This window comes from Tauraco erythrolophus, chromosome 3 (genome assembly GCF_009769465.1).
Source record: "Tauraco erythrolophus isolate bTauEry1 chromosome 3, bTauEry1.pri, whole genome shotgun sequence".
NCBI lineage: Eukaryota > Metazoa > Chordata > Aves > Musophagiformes > Musophagidae > Tauraco > Tauraco erythrolophus.
In genome coordinates this window covers 5211415-5232500 of record NC_141467.1, presented here as the reverse complement: position 1 = coordinate 5232500, position 21086 = coordinate 5211415, and the positions used below count along the sequence as shown (strand labels likewise).

The 21086-nt window shown below is 43.7% G+C and overlaps 2 protein-coding genes across 3 annotated transcripts in view; one reads left to right on the top strand and one right to left on the bottom strand.

The window, feature by feature from the left end:
• Positions 1-11199, bottom strand: part of FARS2 (phenylalanyl-tRNA synthetase 2, mitochondrial) — a 276393-nt gene extending 265194 nt beyond the window's left edge. For both annotated transcript variants that reach the window (XM_086608977.1, XM_086608978.1), the window contains exons 1-2: positions 11174-11199; positions 2226-2354 (exon numbers count right to left, since the gene is read on the bottom strand). The gene's annotated coding sequence lies outside the window, so the exon portion shown is untranslated. The remainder of the gene's footprint in view (positions 1-2225; positions 2355-11173) is intronic.
• Positions 11200-11925: 726 nt separating this feature from the next.
• The window catches only part of LYRM4 (LYR motif containing 4), a 107262-nt gene continuing 98101 nt past the window's right edge, over positions 11926-21086 (top strand). Inside the window, exon 1 of the mRNA XM_086608976.1 lies at positions 11926-12046. Coding sequence (XP_086465102.1) covers positions 11961-12046 — 86 coding nt within the window. The 5' untranslated portion in view covers positions 11926-11960. The remainder of the gene's footprint in view (positions 12047-21086) is intronic.

The following is a 21086-nucleotide window of genomic DNA, read 5'->3' as shown; positions in this document are numbered from 1 at the left end:
GTGAAAAAAGAAAACAATAACATGGAAGAATCACATCTTTATTATTAATGAAGAATCACATGTTGTTATAGCTCAAGGTCACATATGACAAATAAATCTTCAGTTCATGCCACGTCCATTACATATTGAGAGAATCAAAATTAAAACCTAATAACAGTTTTTATTTTTATCTTTAAAACTATTTGTAGAATTGCAATTTGCAACATGTTGAAAGATTGAGTTCCACACAGACCCAGCAGGCTCTATCACTCAGGATCTGGAGGGAGAGCAGTCAGGGGACACTGAGGTCAAATGAACTAGTATCAGGTGAGGAAATAGGATACGGTAGAACCTGCAATATCTTTTAAATAGTGTTTATAAAAAAATCATTCAAAAAAAACAACATAAGGAGTCTGATAAAAGAAATGAGAATAAACATCGTGTTTCCATATACTTAGTCCAAGACTTCATCTATCCAGCAGAATTTCTGTTTGTAGAATGAATATTATATTAAGACCATAATCCACCACAAGAAAACGGTGAAAAAATGGCAGTATCAGCATGAGATACATTGTGGGTGGGAGGATGGGGAAATAAGAAACACAATCTGTGCAGGGAAGGAGAAGGACAGACGGGAAAACAGGAAAAGAAAAAGCTAACCTTTATCAAGCAACATCTCTCTATCTGTTTAGAACAACTTTCTTCCATAAAATTTGACAAAGCTAGCGTGCCAACACAAATAGCAAGTAGCTTTTCCAAGTTCAACAAACCTCTATAGAGCTGATATTTGATTATCTTTTCAATATCTGATAATTTTACATGTGCAATACCATATCTGTCCATCTTAGAACATTATATTCCCAAAGGAAGAACTGGTGTAATGCACTATACATTTTCTCACCCTGAAAGTAATTAGTATAATAAAATCAAAGTAAAAACAAATGGCGCAAAAAAGCTACAGTCAAAATAAATAAGAAAACAATGAAAAGATTATGCTAGTATTCCCAAAAATAAGAACACTCTCAATGAAGGTCTCGAACACTGCCTTGAAAGTAAAACTAATTTCAAAATCATACACACAAAAAATTTTAAAAGAAGCACCATTAAAACTGCAAGGATGCTGATAATTCGCTCTGTTTATTTGTGTTTTTTTCCATTTTAGATACAGTGCACATACTTCATCAGGAATCACTTCCAAAACAGGTAAAAGTTAAACAATTACGTAAATTACCTGCATAAAAATAAATGAAAGGAAACAAAAGTGTGTATAGTGCCAGGAAAAGACACAAGCAAACAAACAAAACAAACCTCATCTTGGGCAGAACTGATCCTAGGCTATAAAGCATATCTGAAAAAGCTAATCACAGGATTTCTAGAACACAGAGGTACTTAGTTCAGGACTCCAGACAGATGAGCTCTCAAATCTTGCCAGAATGGTACTTCAAACTATTTCTCCCCCCATTCCTCTTTCCTGCCTTTCTGCAGGATGTTAAACTCATCCCCATAGGCAAGCTGGCAGCTACATTTCATAGGTCTGCATCCCCACCTAAACCCACCCTCAACCTCAGATCTGAAACACAAAACTTTACCAAGAGACACAGGTACACACTCCCTTTAGCCTATTCTGCTACGGGCACAGGAACGTAACAGCAGAAGGTTAATGGTGGGATTTCTAAGGCCACAACTGCTGCCTCCCCCAAAAGCTCACCGAGCTCACTCCCCATTCACCAGAGCATCCTGTGCTGGATTCTAACTCGAATCAATGTTAAGTGGTTTGTAAAGTAAGGAGAATCTGATTCTGCCACCTGTTCTCACACTGAACAGCAACTCCTTGCTTATGTAGCCGGGCAGACTTCAAAGGGATTATATTCAAAGACAGGGACATACTCCAATATAAAGTTATAATCATATCCTTCTGAATTTGTCTTTCAGAAGATTATAATCTTCTACCCATCTACCTATTATTATTATCTACCTGTCTTTACATCTCAAGTTTCATTGTTTTCTTTGTCTTTGCATCAGGAGTAAGGAAATGCAGGAATTCTACACAGAAAGCAATGTCAGATAAGTAGCATACCTAGTTAGCATGTCTTTAACAGTTGGTGAAGATGGAGAAAGATTTATTTTTTTATTGTTATTATTAATTAACACAGAGAAGGACTGAAAGCTTGTTACTACCTGAAAAGGCTGGCAGTGCTAGTGTCAAAGACAGATTCAGACAGCTAAAATTATTTGTACTTACTTACCCACAACCAGAGATAATCTTCCCTCAGCCCTGCTTCCTTTGCCCTTTAGCTTCAGTCAGTGCTTTGATTCTTCTCTTCAGGGACTGGCCGAAAGACAAATCTTGGCACAGTCACCCCAGGTATAAAAAACTGAAACAGAAATAAAATAAAAAGAAAGTTACGTCTAGAAGTGTGAAGGCATGTAGGAAATACTGGCAATTGACCTTATCTTACAAGTGTATCAGAAGCATGAGATGTTCAGAAACATATCCCTAATGCACTATTACGAATGCCAGCCAGAGCTCTGGGGACATAACACTGATAGCAACACGAGATGAAAGATCAAAAATGCCAAGGATCATGCAAAACTAAGTTATTTTTAACTCTATCATTACTACGGTGGGGTGATATGGGTAGATTATTTTCCTTTTTTAAATTAAAACATTGCCCTGTGGCTTCCTTTCAGCTCCAGAAATATTCTCTTTAGATTTCTGTGCTTCAGCTTCGTATTTAAACTGTTGGATTTTTTTCTGGACCAAAAGTCCAAGCTACCAGAACAAAATTATGTGGATGCATAGCATCGTATAAAATGAAAATTCGTGACAAGTGGAAAGTGATATTTCCCCTCCCCTCATCACACAATCAGAAAACTAAACAGATAGCTTACTTACAATCCAGTTAATCCTTGTTACTTTACACATCCATTGTAAACCACAGTTTTTCTTAATCTTTCTTTCCCTAAAAAAATACCAGTCTTCCACACGTCCTATTCTCAGAGGTCACTCCTTTCCCCAATAACACTTTTTCAACATACTATGCAAGAACTTTCCACTTTTATTTTACCTTGGATAACTATCTTACATCAGCTCCACTCTACCTTATAGCAACACAATACTTCTATCCCACTGATACTTTGTTGTAGGAATTGCTTCCAGGAAACAATCACACAAGAAGCACTTGTAAGAAAACGCTTAGTGAAGCGGATATTCAGTGAAGGACCCAAATAACAGCCCACGACCTGAGCCCACAGTACAGGGAGCAAGAGAAGAACCGGGATGCACCCAAGCAGCAGGTTGTCTTTGACTCCCCACGCCTTAGACACGGGACTGGGTAACCAGAAAACAACCCTACGGCACTGCGCTAGCTGTGCATGAATCCTCAACGCTACAGCATGGAGAATCCAGGATAAAGAGCATGACCTTCACCATCACCACCACCACATGACTGTGCACATGCTTTTATACACACTCATCTATGACAAAAATAAACTCAAGAGAAGAAAGAACTTTGCTCTAGCAAGACATCTTAGATGCAATCATGATCTTTAACTAAAAAGGTTGGCGATACCATTTGTAACCAACCTGGAGAACTGGAAATGACAAGTCAGCACAAAAGATACACGGGTGGCTACAAAGAGATTCTCAGCTGCTCTTCATCAAAGTGTCAGTCCTTGTTTTACAGCGAAGTTTGCTTCCTAAGCTAAAAATTTCAATATCCACCAAAAAAGGAAGAAGGAAAAAAAAAAAAAAAAATCAAAATAACTAAGTAAGTTATCCTGGCTGGATGACAGCTATGGAGAAATATGATGATAGTGTAAATCACAGAGGAGGGAGAGGAATTACACAGTATGACTCTAAGTGGCAGAAATGAAAGAGTAGGTGGAACTTAGGGAAGAGGGTGGCACAGGCTGAGCTAAAGAAAACATTTCTTAACAGTAAGATACCACACGAAGTAGAATAATTTTCCTGCAGAAAGGGAAGTTATTTAAGACTACATTAGATAAAACACTGGAAAGCAGAGCAAAGAAAGCATTTCTGAATTGAGGAGGTCAGAGATGAGAACACTTAACAAATCCTGTCCTTCCCGCTTCTCATGATTAGGTTTCTCAGTAAGATTTCAGTATAACAAGCAACAACACAGCAAAAATACATTCATTTCTTACTGGGTTCCTGTCTCGAAAAATACCTTGGATTCCACTAGCATTAAGGCTAGAAGTGTCGTTCGCATTTGGTGCAACTATTACACATGGAACTATTAAAGCATTATTTGCAATTTTAATCCCCTATTGCTTATTCTCTTGCCTATTGCTGCAATACAAAATTATCCTTTTAATTCTGGACTTCTATAGCATTTTTATTTTAGGCCTTTCATACCAACATATGTCCACTATTAACATCTTTCGAAATCAATACGGTATATTATCAACAACACCTGTCACTGATGCAGATGTTGCCCCACAATTGCTGAACTGTCCAGCTGCTTAACATGATACATAATTAGCAGGCAACGTGATGCCCAGGAAATCCTCTGGGGTTGCACGTGGCCACAGGAAATTAGAAGATTAAAACTGAGGCCAACAGGAAACCAAAATTCTGATGCCTGTAGCACGAGAGATCATGAACCAGCAAAGGCTTAGGAGCAGTGGCAGAACAGGTATCCCCTTACACGACCAAGCATTACAACAGAAAACCCACTACTGGGGTGGGTTTTTTCCCATTATTACTATTCTTACAGTCCTACTTTAAAACAACACAAAACATTCTGCAATTCAGTTTGGAAAGAGATGGGATGCCTCACAAAAAGTGACTGAAAGAAGAGTTTTGTCCTGGTTTTTTCTTTCCCTCTGAACTCTCAGGTAGAATTTTCCAAAAATGCACACATAATTTAAAAACATAGCTGAATTTGAAGCATAGAAGTTTCTTCTCCTGATTAAAAATGTTCTTTTCTACAGGGCAACCAAAGAAATATATAGTTTATAAAAAGTAGAGTTATTTAAGGTCTCCTTTTGATACTGTGAAAATTTTACTCACTACAGGGAATGGTTAAATTATAGTTTGTTAGACTTATGACTGAAATCTCAAAATTCTTGTGATTTATAGTCCTTATTTTAAAGGTCCTACTCTACACTGAATAGGACCTCACTGTGCACAACACCATCCATCAAGAACTAAGAGCAGGGAAGAAGAGAGAGAAACCACACAACAGCAGGAGAGAAAAGTCAGCACAATTTCACAAAGTGAAAAAAAACAATTAAAAGTGATGATAATATCACAAAATCCAATTACCATTCTGACCCTCGAAGAAAAATAATGACCGTGAGCAGCAGCGTAACAGGAAAGCACATGCCCTCCTAAAGCGTCGAGTGCCATGACACAACGATGAATTGTGTACCACAAGGAACAACTAGGCAACCTGTGACAAAACACCCAATATGTACCAGAGAACATAACACAGTTATGTTTCCTTTCACACCAGTCCACGGTCTCTGCAGGTATTTAATCCAAATTCTTCCGCCTCTCTTTTTTTTTTTTCTCCAGCAGTAACATATTTAAAATATTAGTAAGTATTCCAGATATTGATACTATTATATCGAAGTGCTTATTTATTTATCCCAAGAGATGCAGAAAGGCACAGGCCACCTTCCTCAGGCCAAATGCCAAAGACAAAGACTTCCCTACAAATGAACACCAACCAACTCCCTTCAGCGACGCTTCTATCTATCACTGCAGTTCAGAAAAACCTATCTCTAGCCGCATCCCCATAAAACGTAACAAAAAAGCAACACTGAGTTTTAAACCAGAGAAGTTTGGGGGTACGAAAAAAAAAAATCATTCACCCATAGAATCATAGAATGGCATAGGCTGGAAGGGAACTCAGAGATCATCTAATCCAACTTCCCTGTCATGGGCAGGGACGACTCTCAACTAGACCAGGCTACTCAAGGCTCCGTCCAACCTGGCCTTGAACACCTCCAGGGAGGGGGCATCCACAACTTCTCTCAGCAGTTTATTCCAAAGTCTTACCACCCTCCTACTGAAGAATTTCTTCCTAAGATTTAATCTAAATCTGTTCTTCAACTTAAACCCATTTCCCCTTGTCCTATCAGTGGACACTCTTGTAAAAAGTCCCTCCCCAGCCTTCCTGTAGGTCCCCTTCAGGTATTGGAAGGCAGCTATTAGGTCCCCCACAAGGTCTTCTCTTTTCAAGGCTGAACAATCCCAGCTCCCGCAACCTGTCCTCGTACCAGAGGTGCTCCAGCCCCTGGATCATCTTTGTGGCCCTCCTCTGAACATGCTCCAACAAATCTATGTCTCTCTTATGGTGGGGACACCAGAACTGGACACAGTATGCGAGGTGGGGTCTCACAAGAGCAGAGTAGAGGGGGAGAATCACCTCTCTTGACCTGCTGACCACGCTTCTCTTGATACATCCCAGCATGCGGTTGGCCGTCTGGGCCGCGTGAGAGCACTGCCGGCTCATGTTGAGCTTCTCATCTATAAACACCCCCAAATCCTTCTCTTCAGGGCTACTCTCAACCCACTCTGTGCCCAGTTTGTATTTGTGCCTAGGATTGGCCCGACCCAGGTAAAGGATCTTGCATTTTGACTTGTTGAAGCTCATGCAGTTTGCACTGGCCCAATTTTCAAGCCTATCAAGGTCCCTCTGGATGGCATCTCTTCCCTCAAGTGAGTCCATGGCACCACACAACTTGGTGTCATCAGCAAACTTACTGAGGGTGCACTCAATGCCGTCATCCATGTCGCTGACAAAGACGTTGAACAGCACTGGACCCAGAACAGACCCCTGAGGGACACCGTTTGACACTGGTCTCCATGTAGACATCGCACCATTGACCACAACTCTTTGAGTGCGACCATCCAGCCAGTTCTTTATCCACCGAGTGGTCCATCTGTCAAATCCGTGTCTCTCCATTTTACAGACAACGACGTCACGTGGGACAGTGTCAAATGCCTTGCACAAGTCCAGGAAAACAACATCAGTTGCTTTACCCACGACAACCAGCGCTGTAGCTTTGTCGTGATTGGGCCATGTCTTGATTGGGCCCGGCTTGGTGTCTAGATGAACTTCAGGTGTGAATTCCCCCTTGGGAATGAGGAGGCAGTTAAAGAAAGGATCGTTACTCTCCTGTGAAGACAGGCTGAGAGAGTTCGGGCTGTTCAGCCTGGAGAAGAGAAGGCTCCAGGGTGATCTTATTGCAGCCTCCCAGTACTTAAAGGGGGCCTACAGGAAAGCTGAGGAGGGACTTTTTACAAGGGTGTGTAGTGATAGGACAAAGGCCAATGGCTTTAAACGGAAAGAGGGGAGATTTAGATTGGATATAAGGAAGAAAATTTTCACTCAGAGGGTGGTGAGGCACTGGAACAGGTTGTCCAGAGAAGTTGTGGCTGCCCCATCCCTGGAAGTGTTCAAGGCCAGGCTGGATGAGGCTTTGGGCAACCTGGTGTAGCGTAAAGTGTCCCTGTCCATGGCAGGGGGGTTGGCGCTAGATGATCTTTGAGGTCCCTTCCAACCCAAACCACTCTGTGATTCTATGATTCCAGCCTCCCTGTACACAGGCTCTGGTGTCACAGGACACAATCGTGGTCGTTTGGGCTGTGTCAGTCCTTCACGTTCTCTGCAGGCCTGCAGCGATGCACACACGCAGGTAGCTAGCAGAAACACACGTACCCCAGCCACAGCAAAGGTAACGCCTTCTTACTGCGGAACAACAGGACTTCTGAGACTACAATCCATCACTTCCAAGAAACCATAATAAGTAAGAAAATAACCAATTTTTCCAGTCAACAGCACCAATCCAACTGAACAAAGATGACAAGTTTCTGCTAAAAATTGTTCTTCCTCATTGAGTGGAATAAAGGTTAAGCTAGGAAAGGGAGCCAAGAGGAAAGACTTTTTTTCCTTCAGTATGTTTATTTTGCATTTGATACTGCACTGCAGGTGCTTATTGCTTATTCTGAATACATGCAGTTTCCATGTTTCTTTGAGAGAAAAACATGGTTACCTAAATAAAATATAAAATTTAAAAAAAAAAATTATCACAAAAAATGTCAGGGAGATTGAGGAACAGGATAAGCACTTGAGGCTATTTCAAAATAATTTATAATTACTTTACGAATATTAAATCAATAGTGTTCTTGTAAACAAAATTTACTTAATGAGTTTTGCTTTCTTCCCAATTACTCTCTCATCTCCTAGAGCTGAAGACTGCAGAATCAAAACCTTATTTCTCACAATAACAGAGTGCAGTTGTAAAAGCAGTTGGAGTAACTGCCACATTCATCTGCAGAATGATTTCACGTAACTGCTCAACTCTCAAAATTAGTTTTGCTCTGTAAACATCAGACCTGTATCTTTTAACTTGTCTGAAGCCCACAATCAAAACAAAGGGCAGGGTTGCCACTGCTGCTTTCAGGGAAGATAAGAAATCTGCAGACACATAATCACAGAATGTTAGAGATTAGAAGGGACCTCAAAGGATCATCTAGTCCAATCCTCCTGCCAGAGCAGGACCACCTAAATCAGATCACAAAAGAACGCGTCCAGGCGGGTCTGGAACATCTCCAGAGAAGGAGACCCCACAACCTCTCTGGGCAGCCTGTTCCAGTGTTCTGTTACCCTTACTGGGAAGAAGTTCTTCCTCATGTTTAAGTGGAACCTCCTATGTTCCAGCTTACATCCATTTCCCCTGTCCTATCATTGGATGCCAGTAAGAAGAGCCTGGCTCCATCCTCATGACAGTCGCCCTTTCCATATTTATAAACATTAAGGAGGTTTCCCCTCAGTCTCCTCTTCTCCAAGCTAAAAAGACCCAGCTCCCTCAGCCTTTCCTCAGAAGGGAGATGCTCCACTTCCTTAATCATCTTTGTGGCCCTGCGCTGGACTGTCTCAAGCAGTTCCTTGTCCTTCTTGAAGTGAGGGGCCCAGAACTGGACACAATATTCCAGATGCGGCCTCACCAGGGCAGAGTAGAGCGGGAGGAGAACCTCTCTCGACCTACTAACCACACCCCTTCTAATACACCCCAGGATGCCATTGGCCTTCTTGGCCACAAGGGCACATTGCTGCCTCATGGTCATCCTGCTGTCCACCAGGACCTCCAGGTCCCTTTCGCCTGTGCTGTTCCCCAACAGTTCAGTCCCCAACTTGTACTGGTACATGGGGTTATTCTTACCCAGATACAAGACTCTACACTTGCCCTTGTTGTATTGCATTAAATTTCTCCCCGCCCAACTCTCCAGCCTGTCCAGGTCTCTCTGAATGGCAGCACAGCCTTCAGGTGTGTCAGCCACTCCTCCCAGTTTAGTGCCATCAGCAAACTCACTGACCATGCACTTTATTCCCTCATCCAAGTCATCGGATGAGGCAAAACACAAAACAAGAGTTCTTCTTTAACATGTATTCACCACCCCAGCCACCAACAGCTGCAGAGATGGAGGAGCACCAGCACCTCAGACTCCACTTCTGGCATGGCAATCAGTGTCAACAACACGGCTTAGGCCACAAGAATTTGGTTGATCTCACAGGCAACTAAAGAGCATGCTTGCTCTTCCTTTTTTCTGTCTGGGCTTCCTGAATGTCAAAACTTGCTCAAAACAGTGTTTTGTAACTAACAAGGGAAGGCCTCAAAAGCGTGATGCTTATCACAGTGTCTCAGTTGCTTACACTGCTCTGTAAAAATGGAACACTTCCTCTAACATTATCAAAAGGAAAACTAGACAAGAGAGTATCCAAGAAATTTGTGATATATGGAAAAATCTTGGTTTCCAGAAGCCTAAAAGGGCTGCTAAAATATAGCATACTTGTAAAGACAAATTTAAGATAAATCCATGTGTCTCTATACTATTTACATCCTGAAGAACAGAACTATTTTAGTTCCATGCAATAAACTGTTAATTGCATCAGATGTACAACTGATACAAATAATAATATTTAAAGTACATATACAATATAAGTACAATTAGCAGCAGCAGCAATTGAAGCACTTTTGCCAGAGACATGTAGAATATATATAAACATCTACTATACACAAAACATACCAGGAAGAAAGTAGGAACTCTTTAACAATTATAAATAAATAGTATTATTGACAAAATTTAAAAACCAGTATTAAAAACAGCTGGGGCATCATACCTGTACATTACAAAGTCAAGCTTATTCTGCAGTGGCAAAACTTTCAGCAGAAGAGGATGCCAGGTATGTGCTGTTTCCAGCAACAAAAAGATCAGGATGCCTCCAGTATAAAAAATAAAAGAAGCACTTAAGTAGAAAAAGAGTCCCAGCCTCACAGCAGAGAGGAATAAAGACCAAGATTTAGCAAATAAACAGGCAGAACCTACTTTTTAAATGCTTCAAGTAATCTGTTGTTCTGTGGACTGTACAATACACAGGCACTGTGTACACTGATTCCTGCCTGGGTACTGCCCTCTTCCAGGCCAGTTTCAACATACAGAATCATAGAATGGTTTGGGTTGGAAGAGACCTCAAAGATCATCTAGTGCCAATCCCCCTGCCATGGGCAGGGACACCCTCCACTACACCAGGTTGCCCAAAGCCTCATCCAACCTGGCCTTGAACACTTCCAGGGATGGGGCAGCCACAACTTCTCTGGGCAATTTGTTGCAGTGCCTCACCACCCTCTGAGTGAAAAATTTCTTCCTTACATCTGATCAAAATCTCCCCTCTTACAGTTTAAATCCATTGCCCCGTGTCCTATCACTACACGCCCTTGTAAAAAGTCCCTCTCCAGCTTTCCTGTAGGCCCCTTCAGGTACTGGAAAGCTGCAATAAGATCACCCTGGAGCCTTCTCTTCCCCAGGCTGAACAGCCCCAACTCTCAGCCTGTGTGTTGTGGGCCTATGTGTTAAATTCACCCAAAGCTCAACCCAGTTATTTGCTCTCTGAATGAAAACCTGCACAAACGGAGAACCTTAGAGGAGAGCACTGACAAAACCCATGCAAGCGTTTCTCAGGGCTGTGGAAAAGGGTAGACAAATAATACGCAAATAAAGATTAAAATAAAAGCACAACGGCAGGAAATCCTCGCTAACTTCCTTCAGAGACTCTCACTACTTAACTTAAGCAGCACCTGAACTATAACTACCCAGGCCAAGCTAGTTTAAATGACAAAATTCAACTGAAAACAGGATACCGAGAGAGGAACAACTCACCCATCCCTGCCGCACGCCGAGCCCGGCACACCAGCACGGGTGGGCATTCGCTCCCAGCTCATACAGCGATTCCCACGCCATCACCGCACACACCTCACCTGTTGCTCCTTTCCAGGCTCTGGAAGGAGCCCACCCCGCCAGCACCCACCTCCCCACCCTACGGACCAACAACTACGGGCGCGCACAGCCACGCTGCCATCACCGACCGCTTTATCTGAGCCCCGCTTTTCCCCTCCCCGCTGCTCGGGCCGGTTCCCCCCACCCCGCCGCTGCTCGGGCCGCTCACGCCGGCGCCGACCGAGCCTGGCAGGAGCCCCCGCGGGGCAGCGCTCCAGGGCGGGCCACGGCTCGGGCACAACGTCGCGGCGGGGCCGGAGGGAGGGAGGGAAGGAGGCCCGGCGGAGCGACCGCAGCTGCGGCACCGGGCAGGGCCGAGCCGGCGGGGCCGTGCGGGCCCGTGACCGAGCGCTCTGCGCGGAAACGCCGCCAGCCTCCTCTCAGGGCTGCCTCAGCCCGGGGAGAGCCTTTCCCACCGCGGCCTTGCCCCGGTCCCGGGCCTTGCGCTGAGCGCAGGCCGAGCCCCGGCCGCTTCCCCTCCGCTCCGCGCCGACGCTTACCGCCGGGCCGTGCGCTCTGGCTCCTGCCGCCGCGGCTGCCCCCGCCCCTGCCCGCCGCGGAGGCGCGCAGAGAGGCCGGAGCGGGTGGCGGGAGGCTGCTCCGGGGGCCGGCGCGGCTGCGGGCGGAGACAGAGGCCTCGCCGCCAGAAGACCCGCCTGGTGCCGGCAACATGGCAGCGTCGAGCCGGGCCCAGGTGCTGCGGCTGTACCGAGCCCTGCTGCGGGAGAGCCAGCGCTTCAGCAGCTACAACTACAGGTGCGCTGCCGGCCCGGGCGGGGACGGGCTCTGGGGCGGGCAGTGGCCCCGGCCCCGCTTCTCCGCACCAGGGTGTGGGGTAACGGGGGTGGGAGGAAGAGCAGGAGGAGGAGGAGGAATGCCGGCGTTGTGTGGGGCTGGGCGGGGGCCGCGGGAGGGCCTCGGTTTGGCGGGCGCAGAGGAGCTGTGACCCCCGGGGGGGTCCGCGGAGGAGCGGGAGGCGGCCCGGGCCGAGCTGCGCCGTGCCCTGGGGAAGGGAGCAGGAGCGGGCCCGGCCGCGGCGGCCTGCCCGGGCCTGGGCCTGGCCCGGGGAGGGCAGGGGAGGGTCAGCCCCGGTTCCGGTGCCCGACCCGGGCTGCCTCAAGAGCACCGGGCTGTGGGCTCTCCCTGCTGCAGGAGGAAGGGACAGAAGAGAGGTTGTCCCAGTCTGGAAAAGCTCGCGTCTGGTCTGGATAAGCTCGCGTCTGGTCTGGATGCTGCCCTTCCTGTGGTGGGGGAGAGCTGGGGGCGGCTTGCGGCCCCGGTTGTGCCGGAGGAGGCTGGCTTCCCTGCAGCCATGTGCTGTGCCCGAGCTCGGAGCGCTGCGGATACCGAGGGAGCGGGGTTGGCTCGTCCCGCCACGCAGGGTGCGATGCCGCATGGCTGCCTGCCTTCCCTGGCTGCTGGGGAAAGGTGCGCGCTGGTTTCTGGCGAAGGATATGCCTGCCTGCGTGCCACAGGCTCCTTTAGACATCCACTGCGTTCACACGGGGTGCTCCCCTCCATCCCTGGTAAAATTGTATTACCTGCTGGTGGTTTATTCACTTTACCGCTTGGCTGGACCATGGGCAGAGACATGTGAGCTGCATTTGCTATGAATCATCTCCAGCCTGGTAAGAACTGGAAACAGAAGCCTTTGAACTGGCATAGCTGTGGCGAATTCTGCAGTCTTCAAGGCATGAGTATTCTCCCAGACCTCGTGTGTGAGAGAGAATGCTCTGAAAAGAAGGGTTGTGGGCTGAAACTGAGCTGGAGTAATAAGCCTTCATTGCTAACTGCATGCAGCAGCATGTGTGTTCATCATGTTCCTCCTTCTTTAGTTTCTCTGCTGTCAAGGCATCCTTCTGCTTTTTGCTGTGCTGAGCATCCCAGCTTGCTGTTATTTTGGCTAGCAGAGAGAGGACTCTGTGTAGTGGGGGATGGCTTGAGGCTCGTGAGATGTGCAGTTGCTGAACAGTTGAATGATCCTCCTGTCTGGGCCTCAACTCGTTTTCACCAATGTGTTTGTGATGGGAGGTGATCAGTGAGGAAGCTGAGCCCACGACAGTGGGAGGAAGTAAGCCAGCACCACCTCACAGTGGTTGAACCAGTAAGGGTGGCACCAGCCTCGCAGACCACATGCGGACACCCCTCTGCTCAGCTTCTTGCTGATGGAGCACAAGGAAGTTGGGAAATTGTTTTTTCCTTAAAGGAAAGGTCTCAGTTTTTGATGGGCCTGTCCTTAGGTACTATAAAATCAGCAAAACTATAAAATACACATTTGTGAGCACTAAAAGCAACAGCAATTTCTGGAAAGAGATGGTCACCAGCTGTTACACGTAGAGATCTGTTGGGACCACAACAACTCTTCTTAGTGTTTGTGCTGCACCCATAGCTAAAATGGACACTCTGCTAGTGTCTTCCATGCCAAGATAAGCAGTCCTGCTGTGTCCTCAGGGCAGCTGTAGGGTGATATGGTAATGCCCTGGAGTAAACCTAATGATTTTGTGAAGAACCAACTTGTAGCAAAATATGACGTGTTAAAGATTAATCTTACTGATTCATGATTTCATCAAGAGACTTTCAGAATATCTTATTATTGCCAACAGTGCATGTTAGATCTGTTGGAGCGTGTTCAGAGGAGGGTCACAAAGATGATCCAGGGGCTGGAGCACCTCTGCTATGAGGACAGGTTGTGGGAGCTGGGGTTGTTCAGCCTTGAAAAGAGAAGACTTCGAGGGGAGCTAATAGCTGCCTTCCAATACCTGAAGGGAACTTACAGGAAGGCTGGGGAGGGACTTTTTACAAGTGTCCGCTGATAGGACAAGGGGAAATGGGTTTAAGTTGAAGGAGAACAGATTTAGATTAGATCTTAGGAAGAAATTCTTCAGTAGGAGGGTGGTAAGACTTTGGAATAAACTGCTGAGAGAAGCTGTGGATGCCCCCTCCCTGGAGGTGTTCAAGGCCAAGTTGAACAGAGCCTTGAGTAAGCTGGTCTAGTTGAGAGGCGTCCCTGCCCATGACAGGGAAGTTGGATTAGATGATCTCTGAGGTCCCTTCCAGCCTATGCCATGCTATGATTCTGTGAAGTATGATCAACTGGTTATTGTCTCCTTATTTGCTTGCTGTGCTTTTTCTCTTAAATGTGTATGTATAGACTGTGATGGAAAATTCAATATTTTCGTTTTGTGGCTTTCCCAATAAGTATATTCTACCATCCAAAAGAACTTACAGTGCTGTAACTCTGAAGAGTAACGTTCATATCTTGAAGTAACTGAGGTCATCACTGACAGCCTTCAGAATAACAACATGCAGGAGCATCCCCAGAGCCCTACAGTAAACATTATGGAGTGTTCAGAGGCCCAGGCACGTAGGCCAGGTTTTAACAGCAGGGAGAGAGAATTTAGCAGACTGTAAGTAATTTCCTGTCTGCCCTATTACCCATACAGCCAGTCTGAGAAAGGAAGGGTGGTTTGTGCTGGAGGAAAATCGATATGCGAAGAGGGAATATGTTAGGTTTTGGGTCAAAAAGGTACTTCTGAAGGAGTGTACTGTTTTCTTCTGCTTGGTTGACAAGAAGTGGATCCTCTGATAGTGTGGGACTCTGGTCTCAGCTAAATTGATTTAAGGCAATAATTTCTAAATAGAATTTCATTTGTGATTTAAATAACGGATTTATGTTGCGTCCCTTATTTGGTACAGAAAACAAGAGTTTATAAACTTGTTAAAGCTGTTAAAACACATCTGGTTGCAAATGAGTATAGTCCGAACTTGAAAGTCTTTTGTTTGTTTAACATGACAGAAGCTCAGTGGTCAGAACTCACAGGAACTGAGTGAAAGAAGGTTTGCTCTAGAAGGGTAGCACAGGACTGAAGCAGGTTGCCCAGAGAGATTTTGGCATCTCTCTTTTTTTTTTTTTTTTTTACAGATTTTCACAACAGGTTTGACAAAACATCACCATGGCTGACCTGACCTTGTTGGGGCAAGGTCTGCTTCAAGTGGGAGGTGGATTGGATAAGCTCCAGAGATTCTAGCTAACCAACATTACTATGATTTTCAGGTCACCAGCCTTTCTTGGCCTGTAGAGATCAACACTGGCTAACAAGTTCTAGGAAACATCATATTACATGCTTTCAGGTGGTCTCTTTTCTAATTCTCTAATTTCTTGTGGTTATGAGCAATGTCAGAAGCTTCAGGTCTCTCTGAATTTTTCTGCAAATAATTTCTTTGGTTTTTAACATGTTTCTTGATTTATTATATATTTATTTCAGTTAACTGGTGGCTGTTGCGTTTTAATTTATATTTTTTTTTTCTCATCTGTGTAAGTCACATTTTAATGGAATTTAATTTTGCTGTCAGAATGTGCAATATTATTTGATTAATTAATAAAACTACTTGGAATATAGAATAACCAGGGAAGGAAATCTGTCAAAACACGTTTTGCTTCAGAAACAAGTTAATTGAATGCATGCACTTTCATCTGAGACATCCTTCAAAATTTTAAAATTAGTAAATCTGATTTTTCTAAATCTCTGTTAATGAGCAAAATAAGTTTTTCTGGTTTTCAGTGGCAGTTGCTTTTCCTTCTATGAAGGACATAGTTGTTGATCTGATTTTAAGGAGTCACAGAACATAGAACTGTGGGACAGCCCAGGTTGGAAGAGACCTCCAAAGATCATCTGGTTCAACCTTTCGTGGGAAAGGGAGCCAAGGGGAGATTATCTAGCACCCTGTCTGTCACATCTTGAAAACCACCACTGATGGGGACTCTACTATGTGCCTGAGGAGGTTGTTCCAATGAGTGGTTGTTCTAACTGTAAAAAACTTCTTCATTATGTCCAGATGAAACCTTTCCCAGTGCAACTTGTACTCGTTGCCTCTTGTCCTCTCCGTGTGGCTCCTTGTGAAGAGAGAGCCTCCATCTTCTTTGTAGCTGCCTTTAAATACTGGAATGCTGTGATGATGAGGTTCCCCCAAGCCTCCTCCGGATAGAAGAGACCTAACTCCTTCAGTCTTTCCTTATAGGGCAGGTTCTCCAGCCCTTTAATCATCTTTGTGGCCCTCCTTTGGACATCTCCAGTCTACCTGCATCTTTCTTGAATCCTGGGGACCAGAACTGGTCACAGTACTCCAGATGCAGCCTGGCGAGCGCTGAGTGGAGTGGGATGATCACATCTCTGTCTCTGCTGGTGTTGCCCCTGTGGATGCAGCCCGGGATCTGGTTCACCTTCATTGCTGCAGCAGCACACTGCTGACTCATGTTCAGCTGCTTGTCCACAGGCCCTCCAGGTCTCTCTTGGCAAGGCTGCTCCCCAGCCATGCAGATCCCAGCCTGCGCCCAGCTCTTTGTTTGTGTCCTCCCAAGTGCAGGACCTTGCACTTGTCTTCATTAAATTTTTTACAGTTTTTTGATTTAGTCTGTCTCTGAAAGATTTTATCAGCATGTAGAAAATCTTGATTTTAAAAATCTCAAGGTGCTTATGATAAATGTGGCTTTTTTGTTTTGAATGAAAGTTTAGGAAGTGAAAATTCGGGGATTCCACTATGCAAGGCTGAGCATGTTCTTGAGGTGTGCTTAGTCTTTTGGCATTAAAGCTGTTTCTGGAAAAAAAGTGTGATTCCTGTGTTTTTGCACTACACTTAATATCTGAATTTAATGCAGAAGTTTGAGACAAAGTTTCAACATTAGAATTTAGATTTCTATAGTTTGAGGTCTTCTACATGCATGAAATCAGAGTAAAGAACAATGATAATCTCTAAAATGCTTACTTTTTTTCTTTGTAGCAAGGAGTTTTTCTTCCCACAAGTCCAGATGGGTCTGGGGAAAAAAAAAAAGTCTCTTGTTTCCACTTGGTTTAAAATTTCAATATACATAAAATCAGTATATTGCAGGCGTTCCTTAATTCCATTCTTACGTATAGGACCTGGAAGCTTTCTTACGTGTTGCAACTTAATTCAATATATAGGACCTTTGTGGGTCTCCTTGCAGCATGCCTGATATAGAAACTTGTACTAGTGGTTGTATGAGGTAAAGTCATTGTCCTCAGATGAAATTTTTGTTGTCCATTTAATAGACTAATGTTTCTCATGTTGCCTTGCGTGTCAGCCTAGCCTATAGTCCGTTCCTTTGGGAAAGAGGGATGCTAAGAGCTGATCACGTAGGTTGGCTCGGCAGGCTGCAAGGGCTGTCTGCTTATGGGCTGAGGGGGTTTATGCTCTTGGATTTCTGCAAAGGTTTCTTCTGGCCATGCCAAATGAGGCCAAGCCAAGGAGGAGAGCTGCTCAGAAGATGCCTTTTCCTGCTGCCGTCCAGGAGTTACTGCCACAGCAATTCGGGCTGTCTGCTTCTGCACGGCGTCTGTCTCAGGGGTTCCTCAAACCCAAAGGAGCAGGCTGTGGAGTCAGATTCACGTAGGTGCCAGCTCACAGCATTCATGGGTTTTTGCAAAGGTATAGGTTGGGTTGACTTGTTCTTGAAGGATGCATAAAGCTTTTAAGATTCTGCTAACAAGTCTTTCAACAGCCTGATTCACACCAAATAATTTTTTTTAAAACCATCCTTTTTCAAAGATGAGGTTTTCTCTTCCTCTCAACGTACCTTATTTGGTCACTTTTAATTGAAAAATCTTACTTTGCTTTTAGTCCCTGATATATAGAATCTGATCACTGGTTCTTTTTGCATTTTAATCACTCAGGTAATTTAACAACCACGTTAAAATTTTACATGTGACAGTTAGCCAAGCTGGATAAGCATTTTTCTTGCTGATTTTTCAAACAAAGGTTGTGATTGACAAGATCTGCCAGCAGATTGTCAGCTCTTGGTATCATATTTCAGTGTACTAGGGAGGGGAAAAAAAAGACTAAATAGTGATTGAAAAAAAAAAACCCAAACAAACAAAAACAACAACAAAAAAAACCACATACAAACAAACAAAAAAAAACAATAATGAGAAAACAGAGACATACTATGTTATAGAAAGTACTGTGTTGTGTTTGAAGTGGTAGTTTGTAGCTGAAGTAAGAAACCCAGGAAAAAATAAAATTGTCAGTTCTATTCAGCAGAGCTGTCCAACTTCTTTGTAGGGATAAGATGACTGAACTGCAGCTTTGCAGTATCTGTTTTTCCCTTGGCTGTGCAGAGCAAGCAGATAACTTATTTTTCCTTCTCTCTCTGTAATTGCTGGCTGTGTTCTGAGTGATAATAAGCTTCAGGATTTTTTGAGTTGATTTCCTACATGATGAGTAAGTGGCTATCTCTGTAATGTACTTGAAAAGTATAAAAAGGTCAGGGCTGTAAACAGCTGTAGTGTTCCTGAACCAGGAGTGCAAGGTGGTTTCCATCAGATGGTACTGCAGATGCTTGTTTTGGCCTGGCAGCTACGTGACCCAAAATCATGGGCAAACGGGCACTGCACGTTTGCAGTTCAGGTTTGTAGAGCGTTCACATAGATTTGTGGTTGGCCTTATTAATGTCTCTGTCTTTGGGGAGTTAAATTTTGGCCATTATTTCAGTGACCACGTACCATGCCAATATTGTGCTATTATGTTATTTTAGAGTCTTTTGTGTATAGTGCCTTATTCTATCAGAATTATGTGTGTTTTAATAGAGATGGTGGTATTTTCATAGAATCACAGAATGGTTTGGGTTGGAAGGGACCTACCTCAAAGATCATCTAGTTTCAACCCCCCTGCCATGGGCAGGGACACCCTCCACTACACCAGGTTGCCCAAAGCCTCATCCAGCCTGGCCTTGAACACTTCCACGGATGGGGCATCTAGAACTTCTCTGGGCAATTTGTTCCAGTACCTCACTACCCTCAGAGGGAAAAATTTCTTCCTTATACCTAATCTAAATCTGCCCTCTTTCAATTTAAAGCTATTATTTTTAAAAGCTCTGGATGATGCTCAGTCCACTGATTAGGATGGGAGCTGTGAAAAGGACTGAGATGATTGCACTCTGAATTGTAGTAAAACATGGAAGTGCATGCACTTTTGGGGAAAATCTAGAGGCATAAAAACATGATTTTGGATTGTCAGACTTTGGGTCTGACGGTATTGAAGTATTTCCATTTGACTTCAGTATTCTATATGTAAAATATTTTGGAAGGGCAACTAAAGCATTCTGTTCCAAAAATGTCAAAACATAACCGTTAGATACCATCAGAACATATTTCTCTGAAAATAAATTTTAAACCAAATGGTGACAATTTTGCCAAATGTTTTGATTTTTTTAATAGTAATATTTCCCAACTGAAAATCATTCCATCAAAGTTCTGTTGACCGTACTCTTTAGGAGTTGCTTTCTTGGATTTAAAGGTACAATGGTGATTGTCGTTCTCCAAATACATTCGCTTTACCCTTGTAGAATTATGCCCTTCCTAAATAGTGAAGGAATCTACATATAGGTTTTGATGTCATTTTCTTGACTTCCATTTTTTTGGCAGAGAAGAGTTTTGAATAGTAATAACCTGGAAGGAGAGTTTAGAGCACATATATGGCATACAAAGTTCTGGAAAAATTCCAGTTTTATAGTTGGAAGACAAAAGAGTGGGGCCTTCCTCAAAAGACTGGTTAATGGACTTTGTAATTTTAGTAAAGTTACCCAAATTGAGTAAATCTGATGTGGTGGTTATCCAAGACATTATTTGCGTTCTTTCTGTGGCACAGTAGAACAGAGAAGTTTTTCTTTTTACGTAAGATTTAATTACCGGTAGGATTTGTGAGAGTAATAGAAAAATAACTGCCTCTGGCAGTGATTCATGCCAATAGACATATCCATCTGATTTCTGGTAAATGGAAAAGCAATTGGTAGCGTAGTAATAGTTTTTAAGTTTTGAAACGCTGTCCTAGCTCACTTCCTCCTTTCCTTACTCTTGGATGTGGCTTCAACGTTTAGTTCCTCACTGTAACCATCTGTATGTTTCCCATGATGAAAAGATACTGACCTTGTAATGTCAAGCCTAAAGAGAGAGTGGACCCAGGCTATTATTTAAAATACTCTTTACAAGATCTGACTTCTAGACTTTAAAAAAATCTAAGTAATTTTGAACAAAAACCAAAACCCTACAGTTAATTGGGCAATGCTTAGAAGCACTGCTGCCGCAGCACATTAGCAAGGATGCTGTCTTCACTACCTCTTTCATAAAGCTCTTCCCATAGTTTTTGGGGTTTGCTGACTAAGAAAGTACAGTCCTAGATTATACATGGTTGTCTGCTTTTCCAAAAAAAATGAAATTGGCATGAAAAGAAAACTTTCTTGATTGTTTTCTTGCATGTGAGAATACCTGGACCAGCTGTTCCATGACTGTTTTGCACAGAACTCGGTACAGAGGATGTCCTAGGTGAGGAGTGTTCCTTGAGATTCTTCTGGATATTTTAGTTCTTGCTCAAGAATGAAGATACCGTAAATCCCTCAGACAATATTCTAGCTAGGATGGCATTATGGAAAATGGCCTTTTTCCCTTACAGTTTTTTCTACTTTTTATTCTATTCCTTTTCTATTCTATATCAATTCTAAATCTTGGTATAAAATCCTAATATTTTTCTAGGGACACAACACACAACAGAACATTTAATGTGATAATAGTGAAAGAATTCAGTGGTGTTCAGATGCTGTCTTCCTTAACAAAATGTGTACGAAATAAAATCTTTAAAGTATTCCTAAGGAAAATTTGAAGGTCCTGTGCTGTGAATGGCTAAATGCCGGGCTTGGCTGATATTCAGAGACTCAGAATACTTACTACTAGATTTTGTTTGTTACAAAGTCTTGGGAGAAGCTGCTGCTTAGATATGTTTTTCTAAC